The 20,275-nt window shown below is 40.6% G+C and overlaps 3 protein-coding genes across 5 annotated transcripts; 1 reads left to right on the top strand and 2 right to left on the bottom strand.

Moving 5' to 3' along the window:
* Positions 1-386: 386 nt before the first annotated feature.
* LOC134822623 (platelet-derived growth factor receptor alpha-like) lies at positions 387-10,445 on the top strand. Its single transcript, XM_063833754.1, has 16 exons — positions 387-652; positions 942-1,162; positions 1,393-1,616; positions 1,761-2,074; positions 2,290-2,691; positions 2,839-2,993; positions 3,126-3,227; positions 3,972-4,135; positions 4,276-4,457; positions 4,643-4,896; positions 7,682-7,829; positions 7,978-8,196; positions 8,329-8,409; positions 8,596-8,760; positions 8,973-9,116; positions 9,848-10,445. The coding sequence occupies exons 1-16, from the start codon at positions 536-538 to the stop codon at positions 10,013-10,015; spliced, it is 3,060 nt and encodes a 1,019-aa protein (XP_063689824.1). The 5' UTR covers positions 387-535; the 3' UTR covers positions 10,016-10,445.
* On the bottom strand, positions 10,367-16,606 carry LOC134822627 (E3 ubiquitin ligase Rnf157-like). Of its 2 annotated transcripts, none has more exons than XM_063833761.1 (9): positions 16,475-16,606; positions 15,739-16,141; positions 15,483-15,586; positions 15,165-15,354; positions 14,828-15,030; positions 14,059-14,134; positions 13,818-13,916; positions 12,886-13,000; positions 10,367-11,369 (listed from the first exon to the last, which is right to left on the bottom strand). In XM_063833761.1, the coding sequence occupies exons 1-9, from the start codon at positions 16,538-16,540 to the stop codon at positions 11,357-11,359; spliced, it is 1,269 nt and encodes a 422-aa protein (XP_063689831.1). In that variant the 5' UTR covers positions 16,541-16,606; the 3' UTR covers positions 10,367-11,356. The 2 variants fall into 2 exon arrangements, with proteins under 2 accessions (XP_063689831.1, XP_063689830.1); XM_063833760.1 differs by lacking the exon at positions 10,367-11,369 and adding an exon at positions 11,642-12,619.
* Positions 16,607-16,784: 178 nt separating this feature from the next.
* On the bottom strand, positions 16,785-20,230 carry LOC134822626 (uncharacterized). 2 transcript variants are annotated; one of them, XM_063833759.1, is made up of 8 exons: positions 19,880-20,230; positions 19,542-19,721; positions 19,198-19,411; positions 18,803-18,951; positions 18,392-18,553; positions 17,898-18,248; positions 17,628-17,797; positions 16,785-17,300 (listed from the first exon to the last, which is right to left on the bottom strand). In XM_063833759.1, exons 1-8 carry the CDS (start codon positions 20,142-20,144, stop codon positions 17,145-17,147), a joined length of 1,647 nt encoding a protein of 548 aa, XP_063689829.1. In that variant the 5' UTR covers positions 20,145-20,230; the 3' UTR covers positions 16,785-17,144. The 2 variants fall into 2 exon arrangements, with proteins under 2 accessions (XP_063689829.1, XP_063689828.1); XM_063833758.1 differs by having other exon boundaries at positions 19,198-19,432; positions 19,880-20,212.
* Between the last annotated feature and the right edge of the window lie 45 nt (positions 20,231-20,275).

Genomic DNA, 20,275 nt, shown 5'->3' with positions numbered 1-20,275 from the left:
GCGCCAAAAGGGAGGGGGCGCCAAAAGGGAGGGGGCGCCAAAAGGGAGGGGGCGCATTTTCGGCGGGGTGGGGGCGCCAACAGGCAACGTTACGCCACTGCTCTGGGTGCTCCTAATTAGGTGCCTCCTCGCTAACTAATTTCTATTGATCTATCATCTACACTGTAAAACCCTTCTCCAATAAGAAGTAATATACATTTATAACAGTCAGTAATTCTCGCACGTGAGAAGAAACGAAACCCGGATCAGTGGGTCACGCCGGACCCCGGATCAGTGTTGGATCTAGCCCCTCCAAGACCAAAGAGGACAGTCAAATTCGCTCTGTAAACTTTATAATTTATAACACGCTTATACCTGAAGGTGTAGAATTTCAAAGATTACGCGGCACATGAGACTTATTCCGTCATATCGCACACTAGACTCCTTTTCTCATGATATTCCTCGCCTGATTTCGAGTTTTTGGATTTTAATCTGAATATTGTTATAAATTTGCCAGAGTATGGTGGTTGCTGATAGATTTTTGGTAATTTAACGAATGAAAAGACGGCTATTTTTGTTTTATCTGCTCACACTACTACACTGTGTTCACTCAAATGACGACCGGGATTTTGCGATAAGAAGGGCTTCTTGTAGAAGATTATGTGCTACAAAGGTATTAGTTTAAAATAATCACTGGCCTATTTCTCAATAACAATTCTAAGCGGTGGAAATTTTTGGTTGTTATATCCCCTTATTTGGGCTACAAGTGGTTTTTATATGGGCTACACATGGTTGGTATATCGCCTTATTATCTGCAACAGATCCAATCCCTAATTCGGCCACTATAACTCCACTATGATAAAAATATTTCCCACATATCTACTTTAATTCTATTTCCTTGGCTAATAATAATATTTTCTTGTTGGATCTTATCCTGCCCACAAATAATAAACCCTCCGCAGTACTCCAAGTCTCTAGGAACCTGTCTGGAACAATGCTCTCTACCCCGGGCCTGTTCTCTATACAACTGTCACTTGTTCTGTAACCCTGGTGATGACCTCTGTCTGGACACCTGTCAGAGTTTTACTAACTTTACTGTTGGTTCTTGTGAGAAGGAGTGTTCTGCAGGACCTGTTGTTGATGTGAAGGAGCTCCAGCCGGGAACAGCTTCTTTACGCGTTAGGTTGGTGACCTGGTGCACTGTTGTTATTTACTCAGTTTAATTTATGGTACTGGTAGTATTGAAGCTGTAATATTATTACAACTAGAGCTATCAGCTAACTGGTCGCTATTTCTATTTCTTTTGTATATTGTACATATATATTATATATATTTATTGAAGGGATCTTGGTTGTAAAACCAAGTTTGGATTTGCAATGCAGAACTTTAAAACTCCATTCCGCAACCCTTCAGCGCCAAATTAGCACTAAAAGTCGAATCACACGTGATCCTGATCAAGCAAATAAACAAAGAAACTGGACAGAACTTGACCTACGACTTTTCATTTGATCTGAACACCACTTTCACCGGTCTCTATCCTTGGTTTCAATATCAAGTAGATGTCATTTCACTATTTTCAAACTCCTGTTGTGTCTCTACAGGGCTATGGATTGGAAGCGTCTCATTCGATCGTACAGGCAAGTGTAATGAATTGAAATCTACTAGATAATTACAATTACAACCCTAGAAAATGTTGACAATTAACACATGTCAACTTAGAATCAGTTATATCATTGCATCTTTTAACAAAGCTACTTTTCATTTACCCCACTCTTATTCAGGATACACTGTGGTAGATAGCAGGAAAGTGAGCAATGTAACTTTCCTCCCTTACCCATTACCAGCTTCCTGGATAGACACGACCTTGACTGGCAGAGTGTCGTACAATGTAGACATCACTTGGTTCTACGATACTACTAATGAGACGTACCAGAGGGAAGGAACTAGGAAGATTAACAACAATGATATTGGAGTGAGGGGAGGGGAGGTTATTGAAGGGTCGGAGAGTGTCTACACGTCCTGCTATGGTACTGATATTATACAAGAAGTGTTTTATTGTGTTTACCGCGGGTTTGGTATGGGATACCTCTTCAAAGTAGGTCCAACTAGTTTCTCTAGTAGTATAGTAGTACTAATTATCACTAGTTTCTTTAGTAGTATAGTAGTACTAGTAATAATTATCACTAGTTTCTCTAGTTGGTTGTGCACTATTTTAGTTTTACCAGTGCCACAATCTCAACTCGAGATGATAAAAGTACATGTTAAAATATTGCTGATGTTTTTGTATAACTGATGACAATAAATGTTCAGGAATCCCTGGCCCACAAACCCCGCCCTTCAGTATTATATGTAGACAATAAGTCAGGGGACGAGGTACTGGTAGAGGTAGAACTATCTATAAAACCTAGGAATACCTGCAAATACTTCCCCTGGGTGGACCACACTAAACCAATAGGCTTGCAACTGGAGTGTAGTAGAAGACACAGGACCACAAGTCAGGTGGAGGTAGCTTACAGAGCAGATATCCATATCCATATAAGGGCATGTTTTATGAGTGTTGAAGAAGGTGGGACAATAAACCAGCCGTGTTGTAGTGACAAGGGTGTGGGTTGTGTCTGGGACGAGGACAACAAATTGCTGAAAAATCTCACTGAGGCTCGGAACTATCTGATCTACTTTTACAACAGCACTACTGACAATAGTGTCTGCAAGGTTTATCGCACATATTTTGTATTCTCAACTCGCATATTTAATGAAGTTATCTTAGAGCGAAAGATGTTAAATATGCCCTTTTTTGGGCTTCGCGTGACGGTGAACTAAATTCGCAGTGTCTAACTAACTTTTTAATGTCTACCTCAGAAAGAACTGCCATGTGATGGGTTCTACGAACGTGTCACACCACGTGATATCAAGAAGTGCTCCACCCCTCTCCCCCTGCTTACAATAATCATTCCCTCTATTTCTGGCTTTGCGCTAGTTCTTATTGTTGTCGTTGGTGCGATTACCCTCTGGAAGTTAGTTAATTTCCAGCTAGCGAGGAAAAACGCAAATTATGATGCACACAATTAAACTCGATGGTTCACACAATTAAATGACCTCTTCCGAAGATTTTTGGGACCAGAAACTTAAAAGTTGCCCACACTCAGGTTCAAGTGTGGGAATGTGCTGGTTGCTAAAGAAGCTAACATACCCTGGGACGGACAGGGACTTGGAGGAGAGCTCTCCAGGGATGCTATTTCAAAAGAGAGGTGGATCATAGAATGTGTTTTATCTTTTGAGATTATTAACGTGTTTTTTAAGTAAGGGGTCGTTCACATATTACGTAATCAATATTTTAGCAATTTTTACCCCCCTCCCCCCTTCCGTAATCAAGACCCCCCCTCCTGACATCAATTAATTACGTAATCATGGCCTGACCCCCCCCCCCCCCCCCCCCCCCCCGTTGACTTTTTTCCTAGAAAACACTTTTCTCTACGTTTCATGCTACCCTGATCATGCTATCATGATGAGCCGAAATCATTGTTATGATATCCGGCCAAGCACCTTCTAAACTACTTACTATTATAGCCGGATATTCGATCAATTTCTAAATTTTATCACTATCAGAGTGAAATTGAGTGGAATTCGAATTAAATTGTTATTATTCTAGAGGGTAAAAAAGAAAATGTTGATTACGTAATCAACGACCGAAACCCCCCCCCCCCCCCCCCCCCCCCCGTAATCAACCGTAAGCATTTGGAAACCCCCCTCCCCCCTCGGCTGATTACGTAATATGTGAACGACCCCTAACTGTAAGGGTGTTCTGTTCTAAATGATTGATATTTTATCGTAGCAAATAAATATCCATTTCTTTTGGGTTTGTGAATGACCTCTTTCAACTTTGAGTTTTACTTTTTTAACCTTAAGTTTTACCTGCATGACCCTTGAAACCCTCGTAGTCCTAAATTATCATAATGAAATTAAATAAATTATCAACATTTCAAAACCCTTAGTTACTTGGACAGAGGGAACTTTGGGTACATCCTAGGAGGGAAACTAAAAGTAAAGCTGCATGAGAAAGATGAGCTTACTAAGCAGTACGATGTGGCTTTAAAAATACTCAAGACTAAGGTGGATAAAGAAGAACATCTAGCAGAAACCGAAGAAAATATTAAAGGTACGTGTTATTTGGAACAGTTTTGGGTAAACTCCGAACTTCGGCGAATCTGTCAGGCTTGTTATTTTGTGTTTTTGTTTTTAATTGAAGCGTGGAATAAACAAGATGTTTGATACTTTTGAGAACCCAAAGTTTTGCAGATGCTAAGAAAGCGATGAAAGCAGAGATCCACATAATGAAGCAGATCCAAGGTTCGGGGCGGGAGCTGGGTGAGCACGTGCTAAGAATGTATGGGTATGTGGTAGATGCACCTCCGTACATTCTAGTGCTTGAGCTGTGTGTCACAAACCTCACTCGCTACCTCCGGAGACTCAGGATACAGGTACACTACTTCCTTAAACCTTTATTTCATCTCACTCAGTCACCAATTTTGGGTTTGGTAAAGTTGTGAATAGGGACATTTTTCATAAATTTCCAGGTCATTAGGTAATAATTACTATGATATTAAGCTGTATAGTACATAGTATAAGTATTAGCTGTAGTTGCCAAAACATTGTTCATTTTCAGATCGAGAACAAGACTCTTTCACCTGAAGAGGTACAGATCGGTACAGTGTTGAGTATTGAAGATCACAAGAACAGTATCTCAAAACAAGACCGAGTAAAGAACCTTGCACGTGCAAAAGAAGAACCTGCGCGCAAGAGTAAAAGTTTGACAAGATCAGGAGCAGAGAACAGAGGCCGTGAGAGAGGAGACAGAACAGAGAGTACCTTAGTGAGCCAATCTGGTGCTGAAAATACTCTCTCTCTAGTTCACAACAGGTAGATTATCTACTAGATAAGTAGATACAATCAAGATGTAATTGTAGTGTCTTACTTTATTCTTATCTCTACCCCTGTACAGAACCTCTTATCTTATCTCTAACCCTGTACAGGACCGCTTATCCTATCTCTAACCCTGTACAGGATCACTTATCTTATCTCCAACCCTGTACAGGACCGCTTATCTTATCTCTAACCCTGTACAGGACCGCTTATCTTATCTCCAACCCTGTACAGGACCGCTTATCTTATCTCTACCCCTGTACAGGACCTCTAATCTTATCTCTAACCCTGTACAGGACCGCTTATCTTATCTCTAACCCTATACAGGACCGCTTATCTTATCTCTAACCCTGTACAGGACCGCTTATCTTATCTCTAACCCTGTACAGGACCGCTTATCTTATCTCTAACCCTGTACAGGACCGCTTATCTTATCTCTACCCCTGTACAGGACCGCTTATCTTATCTCTAACCCTGTACAGGACCGCTTATCTTATCTCTACCCCTGTACAGGACCGCTCTAACCCTGTACAGGACCTCTTATCTTATCTCTACCCCTGTACAGGACCTCTAATCTTATCTCTAACCCTGTACAGGACCGCTTATCTTATCTCTAACCCTATACAGGACCGCTTATCTTATCTCTAACCCTGTACAGGACCGCTTATCTTATCTCTAACCCTGTACAGGACTGCTTATCTTATCTCTAACCCTCTACAGGACCGCTTATCTTATCTCTACCCCTGTACAGGACCGCTCTAACCCTGTACAGGACCTCTAATCTTATCTCTACCCCTGTACAGGACCGCTTATCTTATCTCTACCCCTGTACAGGACCGCTTATCTTATCTCTAACCCTGTACAGGACCGCTTATCTTATCTCTACCCCTGTACAGGACCGCTCTAACCCTGTACAGGACCTCTAATCTTATCTATACCCCTGTACAGGACCGCTTATCTTATCTCTAACCCTGTACAGGACCGCTTATCTTATCTCTAACCCTGTACAGGACCGCTTATCTTATCTCTAACCCTGTACAGGACCGCTTACCTTATCTCTAACCCTGTACAGGACCGCTTATCTTATCTCTAACCCTGTACAGGACCGCTTATCTTATCTCTAACCCTGTACAGGACCGCTTATCTTATCTCTACCCCTGTACAGGACCGCTTATCTTATCTCTAACCCTGTACAGGACCGCTTATCTTATCTCTACCCCTGTACAGGACCGCTCTAACCCTGTACAGGACCTCTTATCTTATCTCTACCCCTGTACAGGACCGCTTATCTTATCTCTAACCCTGTACATGACCGCTTATCTTATCTCTACCCCTGTACAGGACCGCTCTAACCCTGTACAGGACCTCTAATCTTATCTATACCCCTGTACAGGACCGCTTATCTTATCTCTAACCCTGTACAGGACCGCTTATCTTATCTCTAACCCTGTACAGGACCGCTTATCTTATCTCTAACCCTGTACAGGACCGCTTATCTTATCTCTAACCCTGTACAGGACCGCTTATCTTATCTCTAACCCTGTACAGGACCGCTTATCTTATCTCTAACCCTGTACAGGACCACTTATCTTATCTCTACCCCTGTACAGGACCGCTTATCTTATCTCTAACCCTGTACAGGACCGCTTATCTTATCTCTACCCCTGTACAGGACCGCTCTAACCCTGTACAGGACCTCTTATCTTATCTCTACCCCTGTACAGGACCGCTTATCTTATCTCTAACCCTGTACATGACCGCTTATCTTATCTCTACCCCTGTACAGGACCGCTTATCTTATCTCTAACCCTGTACAGGACCGCTTATCTTATCTCCAACCCTGTACAGGACCGCTTATCTTATCTCTACCCCTGTACAGGACCTCTAATCTTATCTCTAACCCTGTACAGGACCGCTTATCTTATCTCTAACCCTATACAGGACCGCTTATCTTATCTCTAACCCTGTACAGGACCGCTTATCTTATCTCTAACCCTGTACAGGACCGCTTATCTTATCTCTAACCCTGTACAGGACCGCTTATCTTATCTCTACCCCTGTACAGGACCGCTCTAACCCTGTACAGGACCTCTTATCTTATCTCTACCCCTGTACAGGACCTCTAATCTTATCTCTAACCCTGTACAGGACCGCTTATCTTATCTCTAACCCTATACAGGACCGCTTATCTTATCTCTAACCCTGTACAGGACCGCTTATCTTATCTCTAACCCTGTACAGGACCGCTTATCTTATCTCTAACCCTGTACAGGACCGCTTATCTTATCTCTACCCCTGTACAGGACCGCTCTAACCCTGTACAGGACCTCTAATCTTATCTCTACCCCTGTACAGGACCGCTTATCTTATCTCTACCCCTGTACAGGACCGCTTATCTTATCTCTAACCCTGTACAGGACCGCTTATCTTATCTCTACCCCTGTACAGGACCGCTCTAACCCTGTACAGGACCTCTAATCTTATCTCTACCCCTGTACAGGACCGCTTATCTTATCTCTAACCCTGTACAGGACCGCTTATCTTATCTCTAACCCTGTACAGGACCGCTTACCTTATCTCTAACCCTGTACAGGACCGCTTATCTTATCTCTACCCCTGTACAGGACCGCTCTAACCCTGTACTAGGCCTGTACATGACCGCTTATCTTATCTCTAACCCTGTACAGGACCGCTTTTTATCTCTAACCCTGTACAGGACCTCTTATCTTATCTCTAACCCTGTACAGGACCGCTTATCTAATCCCAAACTGCTTGTCCCCAGACCGAGAGTACTATCAAGGGGAGCTCAAGGAAACACCAGTTCGTATAACGACAGTGTGCACGGTAAAATGTCCCGACTCGAGCCCAGTATGGATAGGTTTAAAGACACTGTTCTAACTACAGCAGACCTTCTGAACTTCTGCCGGCAGGTCAAGTTATTCATTTAAAAATTCCCTCTTAACCTCATTTAGTTCTCTCTCAATCCTTTAATATTTCATTTTGACCCGACTGAATGTTGTTTTCAATGTTGTTTTGCATTTTGAATGAACGTTTATAATCACCATATTGTTGCGTCAGGTTTCCTCTGGAATGGACTTCCTACACAGCATAGAGCTGATACACAGAGATCTAGCGGCTGATAACGTACTGCTAAAAGAGGAACCTGACGGAAAGCTGACAGTTAAAATTTGTGATTTCGGGCAGAGCAGGATGCTTTACAATGGAAAGTACATGTGCTCGGGGGACAGTGTTACAGACCGACAGAGGATGTTCAGGCTCAGGTGGACAGCTCCCGAGGTAGCTTCTTCCAGCTTCTATAGTAGTAGTATAATTAGTATATCTTGTTTAGGAATAGGATGTTCAACTCACTCGCAAATACTAAATTTAAAAACCAGCAATGATGACAGATGATACATTTTCATATTCCAGATCAAGCAAGATCCTAAGAAATGGTCAAAGTTTAGCGATGTTTGGTCCTATGGAGTGCTCATGTGGGAAGTCTTTACACTGGTAAGAATGGCTTTATCAAATAGTGGGAAGCTGTAGTTTTGCCACCTCTATTATAGTTATACTACCATATAACGGAGAATTTACAAACCATTTCAACTTGAAATAGAAATATTCGAATGATAACTTTCTCTAAACAAAACTCAAAACTGGTTTTAAACCCTCGGTAAGTGACGACCTGGTATTCAGGGAGGAATACCCTACCCAGGGTGGCCAGATCACCACGTGCTCGACAACTTACTGTCCGGGATGAGGATGAAACAGCCGCCATGCTGTAGCGACACAGTCTGGGAGATGGCGCTGAGGTGCTGGGACCACAACCCTCAGGCTAGGGGCGAGTTCAATGAGATTAAGGTATCATCTCCATATATTTGGAACGTGCTTTACATTCTCGAACCTAGGCCTAGATCGTTTTTAATAACATTAACAGTTTATTTAAAAGAGCCCTTATATTTTTGACTAAAATAATTCAACTAATTTTTCAGAACTCTTGAAAAATTATAGGATTGATGAGGTTTTTTAAAAGTTGTTATACTTATTTTATTAACCAAAGCCTGATTGGCCAGCTGGAGCTAGATAAGATAATGTGTGAGGATCGAGACAAGGAACTAGGAGTTAAACCTTCAGACTACACGTTTTGTGACGTACCAGCTGAGACAGAGGATAATCATATACTGGGAACAGCTGAAGAAGTTGACCTGAACCTCATGGTTAGTGTTTGGTTTATTTGTCTTTTTAAGATCGGCGATGGGACTTACATTTTGCATTTTGGTCAATTGGAATTAACGGATATGATCCTGCCAAGCTTGTGTAGTTGTAAAGAAGTTCCACCTTAATTACACTTTAAGTTTAAATAATCAACGCGACAAACAAAACCAACGTGTTGTTAACAATGAAATTTTGGTGCTGGAAATTTTGGTGCTGGAAATCTCAGAATTAAGAATTTCCACTGACGAATCCTGGCGCCAGTATTGGCGCAGTTCGTGACACTCCGATATTATAGTCCTTTACTTGATTGCCTCGATCCAGCAAGCAAAGGTTATATCAATGGTTCTGAAGCTCCTAGCTTCGTCTCCGCTTGAAGGAGTAAAATCTACAGTAGTTCCAAGTTTATCATACGAGTTAATCCAAGTTTATCATACGAGTTAATCCGATGACGAAATCAATTATTATCTATACGCTAAAGTTGCATTACATATTTTTAATTTTATAACCTGGAGGCCCTCCAATGGAGGGGAGTTGTTTAAAATATATAATTAAAAAGGATTATATTATTAGTATTAGTATTACCATTAATATTATATTAGTTCGGGGCGGTTCTTACAATATGATTTTCCACTTTTCTTAGCAATTTCTCCGAACAGTTCGCGCAATTTAATTGTCACCTATACACTTGACACTGTCGGAGTGTCCCAGTTTAGTAAAATGTAATGCTCCTCAGGATACTGACGAGGGAGAAGGACCACTAGATTTAAATACCGACGAGTGGGTTGTAGTTGAAAACAGGACAGCTGGTCAGATCAACAGAGCGGCCGGGGAGCAGAGAGTTACGCTTCATGTAAATAGTGACACAGTCAGGATCAGTCCAGATGATATAGCCCAGTTTTGATGAACATATAGCTACTAGCTAGCTAGCTCATAGCTAGCTACTATGTGCTAGCTAATATAGCTAAAAATTCATTGTAAATCTTAACTGATTTTTGTTTCTTTGATGATAGATGAAAATCTTTCTTATCTAATGCTCGAATCTATAAATTTATGAATACTATTGTAGAGATGTGCTGTGAACTGAATGTAAAGCTGCTATTCTTTATTCACTATTTTAATTTTAAGTTTTCAAAACTCCATTTTAATTATTGGTTATTTCCCTTTAATTTATTGATTCCAATTCCATACACCCACATAGATACAGATCTACTTCTAGCTCTGCCATTACCTGGTAGAAAGAAAACTGAATCCATTTCGGTTTCAATAAAAATCACTTAAAGTAAAATATTATCATTCATGTGTTATATTCATTACACTTAAACTCAAAGACAGAATATTTTTATCTCTGTTTGCTTAAAGACCATAAAAACGACATCTAAAATCACGATAAAGAATAGGTATTAAACACACAAACTTTAAGTAACGATGTTACTTTAAGTAACAATACTAACATCACTAGAATACTCAAAAGTACAGAACCAATTAAGATCTGTCAATTTGGCGCTATACTATCTTAGGGGGGCGCCAAATCAACGTTTGAATTTGGGAAAATTTAGCAAAACTGCGCGTTTTGATCTAGAAACACATTTTCTAGGGGGGCAACGTTACACCACTGTGTTGGAGTAATATTTTAAGAAAATAACACTCTTAGCGCCTCTTAGCGCCGATTAATTGCTTCAAATGAACGCTGATTTTTAAGGAGAAAGAGTTCTTATCTTAACTCAGCCGTTCGGCACAGGAGAAGATTGCTCATTTTTAGGACCATAATTAGATCCTGTTTTTATGTTCATTAGCCCTATTTAATGATTATTAATTTCAATGTTAATTTTAAGAATGCTGATAGTTAAAGATAATTAACATGACATATTAAAAATGTTTAAAAATCTATTTATTTTTAAAGTTTCAGATTTACACTTTTAGATTAAGATATTATATAAATACGATTACGTGCTCAGAAATAATCACACTATATACTATAGCTGTACAGTCACAATCATTTTGAATTTAAAGGAAAGTTGGAATTCGTATTTTACATTGTTTATTTCATTTGTCAACTAGTCCGTGCATCAAATATAATAGTAATTCGAAAATGAATCAACTGAATATTTAAATTAATCTGACTTCACAGCTCATATAGTCAGCCATGTATCGTTTTTCTAGAATAAATTCCATAAAAGATCTAGTTAGTTGAATATCTCGGTTCTGACTCCAAACTCAGCTCGTCTTTTCTTTAAAGTCTTTGCTACTTGATAAACCTGGGGTTTTAAGAGGTTGGGAGAAATTGTGAGGAGATAAGATAAGGGTTGGTATAATTAGAAGAGAATTAATACTTCTCCTCTATGATAAATATAATAGAGTAAAGAATTCATAAAATTCACATTTTATGTATCCCATTTTGGAATTTGATGCGATGCTTTAAGAGTATCTAGATACTTAGAGCCAATAAAACGTATTGTATATTTTACGGACATACTGAGAAATATATCAATATAATGAATTCATGTACATTAAAAGTGAAACATGTTAATTATGATATAAATCAAATTAATTTGTCGGGTACAATTAACAATTAAACTTCTGTTTTGCTCCAGCTCTTAACGATTTTGATACAAAGCGAACGAATAAAAACATCACAAAAGTCTCGTAAGACTAAGATTGTCCTAACTTTGGAATTTATAAATAAAGTTTATAAAGGAGCATCTCCACCCGTAGGAAATACTGTGGGGTGAGTGAATTAAGTATCAGCATTCTGATTGGTATATTAGAGATATAATCCAAAATCAGGACAATCTAGTTCATTTTACAAAAAGAGAAATTTTAATACCGCAAACAAAGATTTTCTCGACATAAAATCCATTTTCAAAATACCAATTTAGTATTTACATTACAATGTAACCACTGTAAGATTATACATAAATTATCAAACAAGACTTTAGATCAAACCAATCAGAATGCTGAAAATTTGTGCTTGAATTTGTGAGTACTGGGCACCAGTAATAAACCTGACACAAAAAGGGTGCACGTGGTAATTTTAAGATTGTCTTTTAATTTGTGCAATATCACCGACTCTCATAGTTACCATGGTTACTGCTGAGCTATTTTTAAAACAACATTTGTCTGAAATGATGGTGAGAGCCGACTATTACTTTTGTTTTTATTTGAGTCAAAGTAGAAAGGGCCTGGCGCCTGCACGAGTTTAAAGGTTTAATAACTTTTAGCTTAGCCAGACTGATTGGTCTAATTAGAAGTAGATAATTTGAACCAGCAAAACTCTGACAGCGTACAGCGGGTCATCAAGTTACTATAGTTATTATTATTACTTTAGTTACTATAGTTACTATAGTTACTATAGTTACTAAGCCCAGGCGGGAGGGGAAATGCACGCTATATCAGTTATTATTTGAATGTCAATGTGAACTAGACCAGCAGTTGATTTCATCACGTGATCTAGATATCTTCCAATTATGTTTAAATTTCAACCGGAGAGAGAGTGCTTGAGCTGCTCCTGGGAAATGAGTTCAGTAAATCATCTGACACGTTACCAATTACCATGACAACACGACACTTATATGTCATGGTGCTGTGTGATGCTGTGTAATCAAGCGTCACTAATTTTAGCCACTTATTTATTGGGGATATAGTTAACATTTTAATAAAGCTGAGATATTTCAATGTGTAAGAAGGAGCCAAGACGTGAAAATGGGATATTTGTGAGAGATGATGTGTTATTAAGTTATTAGTGATCTGACTGCTGTGTGAGCATTGACTGACCTGTCGAACTCAGTAGGTTCCACCTCCTCCTCCTCGCTCCGGGAGCTCTGCTCACTAGCTGACACCTCTACTCCTACATTGTCCACCCTTACACTGTCTGACAGCTTCCTGGGCACTGTGAGACCAGGTTACAGGTTACCAGGTTGCAGGTTACTAGGTTACCAGGTAATAGGTTACAGGTTACAGGGGGGGGGGGGGCAATGACTACCAATGGAGACTTTTGGGGACTAATGGGGACTAAAAATCATGGGGACTAGAGGTCAACTCGTTGACGTAATTCACCATTTGTCCCCATAAGTCCCCAGAATTTTTGACAGTTATTTATGGTTTTCAAGTTAGTTTAATAACGATACGATCGAGATGTTTTGTCCAAGATAAGAGTAGGATAAATCTAAATGGGGACTAATGGAGACTTTTGGGGACTAATGGGGACTAAAAATCATCTAAATGGGGACTAATGGAGACTTTTGGGGACTAAAAATCATGGGGACTCGGGGTAAAATCGTTGACGTAATTCCCCAAGTCCCCAAAAGTAGTCATTGGCCCCCCCCCCCCCCCCCCCCCCCCCCCCGTTACAGGTTACTAGGTTACAGGTTACAGGTTACCAGGTTACCAGGTTACCAGGAAATAGGTTACAGGTTACAGGTTACCAGGATACAGGTTACAAGGTTACAGGTTACCAAGTTACTAGGTTACCAGGTAATAGGTTACCAGGTTACCAGGTTACCAAGTTACAGATAACAAAGCCCCCCTAACAAACAAGGTTCACAACTCTAGATATATATGTCTGTATATATACAGACATGCAAACAAATTATTAGTTTCATGGAATAGTTACAGCTGAAATCTTGAGCCCGAATGATATAAAGTAAAGAGCCGGTAGAGAGCCGGTAAAGAGCCAGCAGAGAGCCGGGGAAAGCTCTCAATATTACCTGGAGGTGCCTCAGTAACATGTGTTTCCAATGTTATATCATCACCGTTATTCGGATTAGAAGGTCCTGCTTCCAGCTGGAGTGAGGAGCTACTGCCCCCTGTTATAATAGTTATTACACTCATGTAAAGCAATACAAACATTGTAAAGCTCCCAAAATGTACAACATATTACTGATTACATATTATATAGTTAATAGTTATATACATAATGTATTTAAAGAATGTTTAACTCTGACTTACTCCTAGAGTTGGAATCCAGCGAGCTGCTACATTTGTACTCCACCAGATCCACTCTTTCAAACGTCTCCTCGCTCTCCTGAGGAGATAAGACTGGGGTTACTCTCTCCACAGTTTTGGATAATTCATAATACGTGCTGCTTTCTTCTAGTTTGTAAGAAGTTTAACAACGATCTCAACATATCTAATTGATCAAATTAACCTCAACTAACTGTTTTGTTATTTTTAAGAAGCAGTCGTCAAGACTAGTGAGGTCTCTCAGTTTTGAAATATCAACAATTTTGATAAACTTAAAATGAGATAATGAATGTCGCTGCGTGCAATAAATTTCGGGGACATTTGTATTGGTACAGAATACCACATTAATTAAATCATGTTTAACGGCCAGGTAGCGTAGTTGGTTAATCATCGGATTTGTAATCGTGAGATTGCGAGTTCGAAACCCACTGCCTGCCTAGTCGTGGGGTGAGTGTCGTCGACATTCAGCTAAAGATCCTGAGTGGTCTATGCAGCCCCCCGGTCTACTCAGCCGAATATTCGAGAAATCGTGTGTGAGGGTTAAATGAGAAGCTGTCCATTGCAGCGAAGTTTCGGGCGAAGAAAGTATGGTACACACTACCTTAACCGTCACTGGCCTAATTAAATCCTTCGGCTTCCTGTAATTGGCTAGTTACACTTGTGTAACAATGTGGCTGTTGGAATACTCCGAAGTAAAATAAGTGTGAGATTTAAAAAAAGTATAAATAATAATAATTATTCCTACAAATCTTACCGTTTTACCATCAGATTCATCAGTAGCGACTCTCTGTAGAGCCTCTATCCTCAACAAGGCCCGGAAGGGTTGTCGGCACATCAGACACACGTTGCTCTTAAACCGCACGTCCTCCGCGCACGTGTAACACAGACACAGGTGTCTGCAGGGGAGTATCATGGTGTCGCGCGGCGCGTTCAGACAGACAACACACTCACCGTTACCTGTAGAGGTATCTTGTTAAATTACACGCTTATATTGCAGTGAGGTGTAAAGTAAGAAATCAGAGTTACCGAAGTAAATACCATTTAGTTAGGAGGTAGCGAGCATTTACTATTTACTGTAACTTAGTACGTACCCACTGATTTATCAGAGCTTCCCTTGCTCTCCATCCCGTAAATCTCTTGCAAGATGAAGGATATTCCATCAATGTTCTGTTTCTGTTTTAGGACCTTTACCGAGAAGATGTTATCAACAGATTTCTCAAATACACAGAATACGAAATGAGCGTGGTCCTGAAACTCAGCTTCCACTGTCACGTGTATCACCTGATGTTGTTTAGAGAATCATTGAGCTGCTGTGAAATGTGAATCACCTGATGCTGTTTAGAGAATCATCCCAAAATTTTCCATTTATTAGTAGAAATATAAGAACACTAAACGAATAAACTACAAACCAGGGGTATAGGCTCCGTCATGTTGCTGTTCCACTTGAACATGGAGTGAGGGAACTCCCCAGGACTGAACACGAGATCAGGCTCGGAGAACTGTTGTCCAATACCTGGGACAAAAAGGTTACAACACTAGACTCTGACAAAACTGGGACACAACAGATGCTTAAAGTAATGATTTTTAGAAGTGTCGACATTACGCGTCAATCTACATGGGGCCTGGGGGTATTAAACAATTGTCCTCCCACTATATTACTCGTACCAGCGGGGAAGTTGAAGTGTTTAACAGCAGGATCACGTTGAGAACTAACAATAGCATCATCCTTAACTCCAGTCAGTACTCTCACAACACACGCCACATCTGCATCCACCACGAATTCTAGCGTGTAGTTACCATGGCAACTACACTGGTTACAGGGACAACAGCAGGGGGGTTTCACCAACTTGACACTGTCCCTCCTCACATTCACCAGACTCTGGAGTGTCTTGCTGGGTTCACTAGCAGCTGGAGCGGGGTAAGGGAAGGGGGCAGGTCTTCTGTTTAAGAAGGTCAGATCGTTAGGTTCCCCGAACAAGTACGCGTCGTTACGTCCCGTGTTGAAATGTTCACCTCCCATTATAAAGTAGGAACCAAAGTAGCAGCCGGATCGGGGTGGGAACTGTACCTGAACAAGGAACCTGTTTATAAAAGCCAGCCTTTACCTGAACAAGGAACCTGGTTAACAATAGCCAGCCTACACTACACTACACTACACTACACTAGACTACACTACACTACACTACACTACACTACACTACACTACACTACACTACACTACACTACACTACACTACACTACACTGTACCTGAACAAGGAACCTTGTTAATAATAGCTAGCTTTTCAGAGTTCAGTTAGATTTTGAAAATAAACAAGAAGCAAAAAGATAATGATATAGCGAAAATGAACAAGAAACAGAAAGATAACAGAGAGAAACTGAAAGAGAAAGCAACCCTGTTACCTGTGAGGTTTCTTCATTGCGAGGAGGGTTAAGTGGACCTCTGAACAAGGCTAAGACTGACCCCATGATCACATCACCACACACAGAAACTGCTGAACCCTCGACCAGTTGGGGGCAAAGTCTCTACATACTAGGGTAATTGTACAGGTCAGCGAATAAAAGTTTAACGGTTAAAAGGTTTTTTGTTTGTTTAGGGAGTGGGACGGTTAAACAGAAGGACAGAATAAAAAGGAGAAAACATCTTAACTTTTTAGGTATAATGTCAATAATCGGTGTAAGAGCACCATTCACCAATAATTACTAATTACAATTCTGTGATAGAAAATATATTATACATTATACAATATACATTAGCAAAATCACAATAAAATGTGTTAGTCAATAGACTAAAAGCGCTGCCTCCTGCATAGCAGGGAATTACAGTACAGTATACTATATATAGTTTACAGTACACTTTATAAATAAGTGAGTACCACCCCACATTATATGAAGACCCCCCCCCCCCCCGGCCCCCCCCCCCCCCGGCCCCCTTAATGGTTTATGGTACACCTTAGGAAGTACCTAAATTGTCAATCACTGCTTATAAAAACATAGCATCATAACTAAAATCAGTGTCAGAAACAAAAATTTATAAAAAAGTATCAATCGTGATAGAGAAATAACCAAGTTGCTACAAGATAGCAGCGAGGAAGTCCCCGGGATCCACAGCAGAGAGAGCCCTCATAACCACAGAGTTAGGGATAGGAACTATCATGCCTTCCTCCTCCAGAACACGGTAATTCTGGGTCACGTGACTTGTCACTTCTTCTCGGGTCATTCCCTCACTCTGGGAGGCAGTGCTCATTATTACAGGAGTTCAATAAGTCGAATATTAGCCTTGTCTAATTTAAACAGATTTATCTAACATAAATTAGGAGAATTAATACTGTACTTACAACTATTTATATATGAATACTTTTAACTGAAGATCACCGTAAATGCATCACACAAGAAAGCTAACAACATCTAAAGTTCTTTCAAAACATAATGCATATTCTTAGCCTCTGTCATCACATTACATAAAATAATTACAACTTTTACTAAAATTTGATCTTGTTATATTGACTTAAAGAGTATTTATACTCTTTAAGTATTTATAAATAATCTAACTCACCTCAAAGTTAGGCTCTAGAATTTGCACGTTTTTGTCAAGCCCAGAGCAGGCTAGAACAGGATCAAAAGGGTGTGGTTTAACCGACATGGTGGTGTGGGAGTCAACTTGGAGAGCTGCCAGCACTTCACACGTACTCTTATCCCACACAAACACGCGGCCACAGTCACTACCTGTGTGAGGAAGTAACGTGTTAGTCACGTGTTTCAGTCACGTGACACGTTTAAAATCTAACGTGTTGATTCAGTTAGCAAAGATAAGCGCGAGTCTTACCTGAAAGAACATATTTATCATCCCAAAAAGCCGCTTCTTTTAGTATTGTTCGTGTATTTCTGTGGCCCGTATACCGTCCAATGATCCCATTACTTTCTCTTTCACGATATGTTTCTCTTTCACTTTCATTTTCGGATTGACCTCTTTCTGCTAACCAGTTCGTGATTTCTGATCCCAGCTGACCCAAAGAACTGGAGGCCTCCCTTATTCGGTTGCTAGAAGAGTCTTCACTCACCACAACACGCTCCTGCCCTCTCTCATTTGTAGAGTTTTCAGAAAAACTAGCAGTATTAGCGGTTTCAAGGTCGACAGTTTCTCCACTGTTAGGATCATTAGAGATCAGCAGAGCACCTGTAGGTTAAATGTAGTGTAGATTGATAACGGGTACAGCGACAAGATGCTATTATTGCACTGGTAAAAATGAAAGTTAACTTAAAGTTGAAGTGTGACGGATGACCAAGAGTTTTCACAGGCCTGTTCTCTCAGATAATTACCTATAGTTCTAGTGTTAAGGAGTATCTCAGTGCCACTGTTATTGTACACAGCGTGTGTAATCCTATTGCTTCCTCCCAGATGAGGGCGGGGGAAGGGCGGCACGTCGTATCTCCGCACTATTGCTCTGTGGTCCGTACAGCAGAACCTCAGGTCGTGTACACCTGTAGTTAGAGCTGTTAGTTTATAAGATATAACGTTAGTTTATAAGATATAACGTTAGTTTATAAGATATAATGTTAGTTTATACGATATGCCGTTAGTTTCTAAGATATAACGTTAGTTTAAAATTTAGCAGAATTAATGCCAATCAGAACTACATTTTTTGTAAGGAACAAGCTGTATAGTAAGATTGTAGCAGACAGTACTGTAAGAATGTAGCAGACAGTAACAAGTGCTAACTATCTACTCACCTAGATAGGGACCATGAGAAACGCAGAACTGATGAGGGTTAGCAGGGTTGACAGCCAGAGACCGATAAGACATAGTCCCCACCAGCAGCAGGTTGTTGTTGCACGTGCGACTTGAGTAGCATGTGCCTAGTGCGCGGCGGTCGAACAACCTGTGAACTGTAAAGTTAGAGATAGCTCTAGAAAGGGAACAGTGATATGTGAACATTTTGTTAGATTCTAGAACTCTTGATCTGGAAACAATCTTAACTAAGCTTGGTTCTCTATCAATAGACCATTGTCAGTTGAGATATCTAAACGAAGTAACTGAATTCTCCGAGTAATAGGCATAGTGTAAATAGATATCTTAACTCATTTATTAATTAATACTAATTAATTAATTAATTATAACTAATTACCTGACAGTGCGATCAGCTGAAGCGGTATAGAACACGTCGCTACTCATTCCGACCAGAGGTTTGACTGAGAACACAGAACCACTGTGGCACCTGATAACTGTGTAGTAGCGAGTTGATGTGACGTCACGTGAACTTATGACGTCATCAGTGAGGTTATTTGGAGAGCTGGGCAGTTGAGGGAGTAGAGGAAGCACGATCAGTCCCGTACTTGTCCCTGTAAGGAGTGACTGACTGACTGACTGACTGACTGACTGACTGACTGACTGACTGACTGACTGACTGACTGACTGACTGACTGACTGATTGACTGACTGACTGACTGACTGACTGATTGACTGACTTACCAGCGACTACAGTCTCCCTATCCAGGAACTCAGCATCGTACACCTCAGCAGGCATACGCGCACTGGCTATCCTCCTACAGTTAGGGTAGGAGTGCAGGGTCAGGTGCTTCCCTCCCGACATCAGGCTCTGTCCGTCCGGGCTCCACCTCAGAGCTACTACTGCTCCAGTGTACAGTGGATCTGAGTGGTGTTTTTAATCACTTTACTGAGTAATAGTGGGATGACCAGGTTATCAAACAACTTCCGTATTTGTGTGTAAGTAAACACTTGCTGCGCTTCATGTTTACACAAAGAAAGACACCTCATGCCCCGGGAGCACACAAGATTGATAAACTTACCGTTGATAGTATCCCTAGTAGTGAGTCTGGTGATCATATCCCGCTGCAGGAGGGACCCCCTTAGGAACCCAGGGGGTGCCTTCTGATACAACCTCTCGTGCAGCTGTCTTACCACGTGTACCTTCTTGTCATGTCTAGCTCTCTTTGAGTGATGAGTCACGTGATCATGGTGATGGAACGTGTTGTCAGGGTGATTAGAGACGTTGTCATGGCAACGCTCGGGAGAGTTTTCGTTGTAATCCTCGGTGATAGTTCCATCTAACATTCGTTATGTTGCCAAATATCGTGATATGTTGGAAACTTCAGAAACAGTTCGGGATGTTTTACATGGCTTGAAAATAAGTGTGTTTAGTTTTTATTTAGCTTACTTTAGTTGCTATTTAGCTTACTTTAGTT

The sequence above is a fragment of the Bolinopsis microptera genome, chromosome 11 (assembly GCF_026151205.1).
Source record: "Bolinopsis microptera isolate Bmic1 chromosome 11, MBARI_Bmic_1.0, whole genome shotgun sequence".
In the NCBI taxonomy this organism is placed as follows: Eukaryota; Metazoa; Ctenophora; class Tentaculata; order Lobata; family Bolinopsidae; genus Bolinopsis; species Bolinopsis microptera.
This window is presented reverse-complemented; position numbering and strand designations above follow the sequence as displayed.